The sequence below is a fragment of the Panthera tigris genome, chromosome D1 (genome assembly GCF_018350195.1).
Source record: "Panthera tigris isolate Pti1 chromosome D1, P.tigris_Pti1_mat1.1, whole genome shotgun sequence".
In the NCBI taxonomy this organism is placed as follows: domain Eukaryota; kingdom Metazoa; phylum Chordata; class Mammalia; order Carnivora; family Felidae; genus Panthera; species Panthera tigris.
Window position 1 is genome coordinate 105,902,540 of NC_056669.1, and position 6,800 is coordinate 105,909,339.

Here is a 6,800-nt window from a genome sequence, read left to right on the forward strand (position 1 = left end):
TAGTTTATTAGGGGGGTTAAATACATGACAAAGTCCAATGCTAATTTCAGAAGCTGCTGTGAAAGGTCACTAAGGGGAAGCACATTCAGAGATTAAAATTTTAAACAGATTTCTTTGTCAACAGAAGTGTCCCTGGTATATAATTTTCTCTGTGGCTCTGCTAAAAAATTAACGCCTCCTGGTTCCCAAAGGGCTGGGGATCCTGTTTCCACTGCTCTGCTGCAGGAGTGATGTGAGTGAGGCCCATTGATAAGAAGCTGGTGTGAGGTCACACTGACGTAGTGCGAGTTAATAAAAGGAAGCCTTTTTGTCCCTTTGAATTTATCTCCATAAAGTCATTGTGTCTGCTCTGGAGGATCACCTGTTCATACTCAATGGCCTTTCAGGAGCTCCTGGATCAGGATGGTGGCCTGGGGAAATTCCATATCCTTCAGACAATTTTAGTTCTTCCCTTCATGCTGATGCTATTATGCCATATGATTTCGGAGAACTTCACTGCAGCCATTCCTGGTCATCGCTGCTGGGTGAACATCCTTGACAATGACACAGTCTCTGCTAATGATACTGGGATCCTCAGCCCTGAGGCCCTCCTCAGAATCGCCATCGCATTGAACTCAGAATCGAGGCCAGAGAAATGTCAGCGCTTTATCCATCCCCACTGGCAGCTTCGTCATCTGAATGGAACCTTCACCAACATGACTGAGCCAGACACAGAGGCCTGTCTGGATGGCTGGGTTTATGACCAAAGCTCCTTCCTCTCTACCGTTGTGTCTGAGGTAAGAGGCCCCTTCTACCTCTTGTGAGTACTAAGTCTGGGTATTTAGAATGACAGAATAAGCATGATTCAAGTGTTCAGTTACTGTGTAGGTATTGTAGTCAGTCAGCTCTCTTTCATTCTTTTAGCAAATAGAGATTGCTTATCTTCTTTTTTAAAAAAATTTTTTAATGCTTATTTATCTTTGAGAGAGACAGAGACAGAATGTGCGTGGGTTAGGGGCAGAGAGAGAGAGAGAGAGAGGGAGACACAGAATCCAAAGCAGGCTCCAGGCTCTGAGCTGTCAGCACAGAGCCTGATGTGGGGCTCAAACTCACAAGCTATGAGATCATGACCTGAGCCGAAGTCGGATGCCCAACGGACTGAGCCATGCAGGTGCCCCTAAAACATTTTTTAATGTTTATTTCCTTTTGAGAGGGGGAGGGGTAGAGAGAGAGAGGGAGACACAGAATCCAAAGCAGGCTCCAGGCTCTGAGCTGTCAGCACAGAGCCCGACACGGGGCTTGAACCCATGAACTATGAGATCATGACCTGAGCCAAAGTCGGATGTTTAACTGAGCCACCCAGGTGCTCTGTGATTATTATCTTCTTAATTGCCAAGCACTTACATTGAATTTGAGGCCAGTGAAATCAACCAACTAGACGTGAATTCCATATCAGAGGTCTTTAAATATAAGGTGAATAGTAATGATTAGACAAGTAAATACTTGATATAATGTATTATTTGTTGGTCACTTGTTCTCAGCCTAGTCACAAATTGCAAATACCTGTATTAATTAAAAAAAAAAATCTCCATGCCCTGAATACTTCGCAGACAAGCAAATCAGTGTATTTCACTCTAGGTGAGAAATGCGGGTATCAGTATTCTAGAAAACCTCCTCAATGTTTTCAGTGTGTGACCAAGATTGAGAACCCCTGAGGTATGGAATGCTAAGTGAATAGAAAGATTGCCCCTAATATAACCTAGAAGATTTAGTTGAGGATTTCTAGAGAAAGTCATGCTTAAATTGAGACTTGGATGATATGGGTAAGTAAATGTAGGAGAGGGAGGCTGGAGAGCATGTCCACTGATGGTTGTGGCAGCAAGTGAACACTGAGGGACTGTGAGCTGCTGTGAGACTCCCCTGTGCTGGTTTCCTTCTCTTCCAGTGGGACCACGTATGTCATTACCAGTCACAGAGATCAGTTCAATTCCTATTCATGGCTGGAATGTTGGTGGGAGGCTTCATATACGGCCCTCTCTCGGACAGGTGAGTGTCTCCAGCTCACTGCTGCCCTTATTCTATGGTGTTTTCATCAGCTTATAATGAACTCTTTCATAAAGAAGTCTTTACTGAGTTCCAATATACAGTTTATACTGTTGTGGGTTGCCTCGGTTCCCACGGAGCTAGAGAAGGAGGTGGAGAATTAGAGTGTGTGATAAGAGCCATTTTGCTGCACAGATATCTCTGTACAGGACACAGAAATGACATCTCCATGAGACCTGGGGGCATTTCAGAACAGTATTTATAGGGAGGTACCATACTTCCATAGATTCCATAATACCATAATTTCCATTTAGAAAGATGAGAAGGAGTAAACTATGGGCAGGGAGGGAAAGGTACTCCAAGACGGCGGGTTCAGCCTGTTTGAAGACAGAGATAACGCACAGTAAGGAGATAGAGATCTTCAGCGTAAACTGTCAGCAAGGCTGACAGACATGTGCAGAACTCTCTACCTGACAACAGCAGAACACACACGCTTTCCAAGTGTATGTGGAGCTAGACTGCATTTAAGGCTCAAAACCAGGAATCAGTAGAGTTCAAAGGATCAAAATTATACAAAGCATTGCCTCTGATTCCAACAGAGTGAAACTACAAGTCAGCAGCAGAAGCAAAACTGGAAAACGTACACATTCATGGAAATCAACCAGCATGCTTACAAAAAACCAGCGGGTCAAGGAAGAAAGCACCAAGGAAATTAGAAAATACTCAGCGATGAGTTAGATAAAAAATTCAACGTACCAAAACTTATGGGATGTAGTGAAGACAATGCTCCGTGGGAGATTGATAGCTATAAATACCTACATTGAAAGGTAAAAAAGAGAAACACCACGTCCACAAGAGGGAAGAAGAGGGGGTCCCTAGCCTTATCTCCACATAAAAACAAGGATTTAACGGTCATCCACAGACAAGATGCCTTTGTGGGAACCATGGGATTCAGGTCAGAGGTTTCAAAAGCTCAGTAGAGGCCAAGACTGAGAAGAGCAGCCCTGAGAAGGCAGGCCTACACTCTAGCAGCAGGCCTACTGATCATGGTCTTGGCTAGGGACCTGAAAGGAGCCTGCCCCCTACAGACCCAGTCCCAGACCCACTTTTCTGTGATCCTGCCACAAGCCTCATCCACCAAGGGGCCCAGGAAGTGCCCTGTTCATTGGTGACCTTGATAACAGACCCACTGATCTCAGACCTCACCACAGACCTTGAAGCAGCCCTGTGGCCCTGCTCTCCAGGGTCCAGGGCAGTCTTGCCAGACCAAGGGCCTGGCAGGAACCACACCAACCCCTATCACCAGTAAAAAGCCCACTAACCTGGCCTGACTGTGGACCCCACAGCAGCCGCACGACCCAGCTTCAGCTTCACCCACCCATGATCTCGGAAGCAGTCCTATCAGTCTGGGGGACTCAGGAGAAGGTCTTTATCTGACAAAACCAGTCTATGAAGTCAGGACATGTCTGCTCCTTTAAATGTAAGGCTATGTGATCATGAAGAATCAGGCAAACGAGACACCACCAAAAGACACTAATAAAGCCCCAATAACTGCCCCTAAAGAAATGGAGAGTCATCAACTTATTTTTTTAATTATTATTGAGAAGAGAGAGAGGGAGAAAGAATCTTAAGCAGTCTTCACGTTCGGCATGGAGCCCAACGCGGGGCTCCATCCCACAACCCTGGGATCATGAGCTGTGGCCGAAATCGAGTTGGATTCTCAACCGACTGACCCAGGAGTTCCCCTTTTTTTAAATAATTATTTTTTTAATTTTTCTTTTTTTTATTTTTTTTTTTTTAAATTTTTTTTCAACGTTTTTTATTTATTTTTGGGACAGAGAGAGACAGAGCATGAACGGGGGAGGGGCAGAGAGAGAGGGAGACACAGAATCGGAAACAGGCTCCAGGCTCTGAGCCATCAGCCCAGAGCCCGACGCGGGGCTCGAACTCACGGACCGTGAGATCGTGACCTGGCTGAAGTCGGACGCTTAACCGACTGCGCCACCCAGGCGCCCCAATTTTTTTAATTTTTCTTAAAAATATTTTTTGATGTTATTTATTTCTGAGAGAGAGAGAGAGACAGAGAGACAGAACATGGGTGGGGGGAGGGTCAGAGAGAGAGAGGGAGACAGAGAATCCGAAGCAGACTCCAGGCTCCGAGCTGTCAGCACAGAGCCCGACGCGAGGCTCAAACCCACAGACCATGAGATCATGACCTGAGCCAAAGTCAGACACTTAACTGACTGAGCCACCCAGGTGCCCCATTTTTAAAAATTTTCCCATCAACTTCTTGACAATTCAAAATACAGTAAAACCTTGGATTCTGAGTAACTTGTTCTGTGAGTGTTCCACAAGGCAAGCAAACCTTTCTAACAAATTTGAACTTGGTAAACGAGTGATGTCTTGCAGTATGAGTAGTATGTGCTACCAAATGTCACATGATCACAACTGAACCAATGGTTCTTCTCTCTTTCTCACTGTGGGATTGTGGATGATTATCTCCCAGGCTCAGATGCTTGATCTCAGGCCACAGTGTTTGGCAAAAATCAGTGCTTTTTCAGAATGTTGGAAGGTGCCCACAACTGGCCCTAGCGTATTTTTTTGTCACTTCAAAGCACCTATAGACAGTCCTTTGCTTTTCTATATGAGAGTAAGCTGAGGAATGCTTTGCTTCATTCTTTGTCAGCCTTCCAGCAGATGTAGACCCTTTCCTCTGCTGCCTTATTGCCAGTTACATTAAATACCGTATATGACAAAAGTTTATTAATACTGTATTGTAGTCAACATCCATGTAAGTGTATTCAATGGCCCCTAAGCGGGAAAAGGTTGAAAAGAAAGATGGTAAGAAACAGATGATTATGGTGGAAATTAAGAAGGAAATGACCGAGAAGTATGAATGAGGTATGCGAGTGGCTGAAATTGCAAGATTTTATAAGAAGTCTACCTCTGCATCTCATCTGCAGAGGAAGAGAAGAAAGAGGCAGAAGAATCCCTCACTTCATATGACATTACAGAGATGAGTAAAATGTGGGAAACAGTGAAAAATTTTGTAGAAAAGCACCACCCAAATAAGGCTGTAGCAGTGAGAGTGATGTTTAGTGACAATGCAATGTCACATTTGTGTGAAATCCTCAAAAGGAGGCAGAAGCAAGTGTCATTGGATAGGTTCCTTGTTAAAGCTGCATAAAAAGAAAAAGATTCCACGGAGCCAACAGATACCAGTGATTCCGTTAGTGATAGTGAAGGTTGTCCTACACGATAACCCTCCTCTCTCTTATCTCCCTCACACCAGCCATGAAGGTTTTCAAAGGTAAGTGCAGGTTAATTTGTTTATTTTTCTTTACATTTTGTGTTTTCTTTGTTATTTTATGTTATATTGTAATCATTTTTATATGAATATTTTGGGGTTGTGGAACAAATCATCTGAGTTTCCATTATTTCTCATGGGGAAATTCGCTTTGGTATATAAGTGTTTTGAGTTACAAGCACGTTTCCAGAACGAATCATGCTCACAAACCAAGGTTTTACTGTAATTATCTTAAGGAAGTTCAAGAAATATAAGAAAGACAGATAAACAACTACATGAAATCAGGAAAACAGTACATGGACAAAATGAGAAGTGTAATAAAGCAACAGAGAACAACAAAAAAAGAACCAAATAAAATCCTGGAACTGAAGAATCCAGTGACTGACCTGAAAAATTCAATAGAGAGCTTCAACAGCAGACTTGATAATGCAGAAGAAAAAAAATAAGTGAACTTCAGGAGAGGTCTTTTGAAATTACCCAGCTAGAGGAAGAGAAAGAAAAACAAATTGAACAATAGTTCAAAAAGCATATGAGATGTATGGGGCAAAATCACATAATGTATGGGGGACAATGAGATAATGTATGCATCATTGGTGTCATAGAAGGAGAGGAGAGACAGAAAGGGGCGGAAAGCTTACTTAAAGAAAGAATGACTGAGATCTACCCAAATCTAGGGAGGGAAATGGACACCTTGATTCATGAAGTTCTCAAATAGGTAGAACCCAAAGGGGTCAATGCCAAGTCCAGTACATCTAAAATCTGAAAATTTAAAGATAAAGAGAGAATTTTGAAAGCAGCAAGAAAAAAGCAATTTGTCACATACAAGGAGGCTCCCAGAAGACCATTGGTAGGTTTCTCAGAAACCCTGCAGGCCAGGAGAGGGTGAAATGATGTATTTAAAATATTGAAAGACAAAAACCTGCCAACCAAGAACACTTTATCTGGCAAAACTGTCTTTTCATACCGTATGATTTCACTCACATGTGAAATTTGGGAAACAAATGAACAAAGGAAGAGAGACAAACAAAAAAGGACTCTTAACTATAGAGAACAAATGGGTGGCTGCCAGAGGGCAGAGTGGAATAGGTGAAGGAGATTAAGAGCACACTTACCATGAAGAACACTGAATAATGTATAGAATTGGTGAATCACTATATTGTACACCTGAAACTAACAAACACTGTATGATTAAAACAAATTAGTTATACTGGAATTTTAAAAACTATAAACAAAGGGGTGCCTGGGTGGCTCCATTGGTTGAGTTTCTGACTTCAGCTCAGGTCATGATCACACAGCTCATGAGTTCGAGCCCCGCATCAGGCTCTGTGCAGACAGCTCAGAGTCTGGAGCCTGCTTCGGATTCTGTGTCTCCCTCTCTCTCTGCCCCTCCTCCACTCATGCTCTGTCTCTCTCTCTCAAAAATAAATAAACATTAAAAAATTAATTAAAAAACTATAAACAAATAAAACCT

General features: G+C 42.9%; 1 protein-coding gene across 1 annotated transcript; it reads left to right on the plus strand.

The window, feature by feature from the left end:
• The first annotated feature begins 374 nt into the window (after positions 1-374).
• On the plus strand, positions 375-6,085 carry LOC122231514 (solute carrier family 22 member 10-like). Its single transcript, XM_042959636.1, has 3 exons — positions 375-776; positions 1,925-2,025; positions 6,034-6,085. The coding sequence occupies exons 1-3, from the start codon at positions 375-377 to the stop codon at positions 6,083-6,085; spliced, it is 555 nt and encodes a 184-aa protein (XP_042815570.1).
• The last annotated feature ends 715 nt before the right edge of the window (positions 6,086-6,800 follow it).

Excerpts from the sequence above, each read along its gene's own strand:
- LOC122231514 (XM_042959636.1), top strand. The coding sequence starts at position 375 with ATGGCCTTTCAGGAGCTCCTGGATCAGGATGGTGGCCTGGGGAAATTC. Across the intron at positions 777-1,924 it reads TCTCTACCGTTGTGTCTGAG|TGGGACCACGTATGTCATTA; the intron begins GTAAGAGGCCCC and ends CTTCTCTTCCAG. Across the intron at positions 2,026-6,033 it reads TACGGCCCTCTCTCGGACAG|TTCTCAAATAGGTAGAACCC; the intron begins GTGAGTGTCTCC and ends TGATTCATGAAG.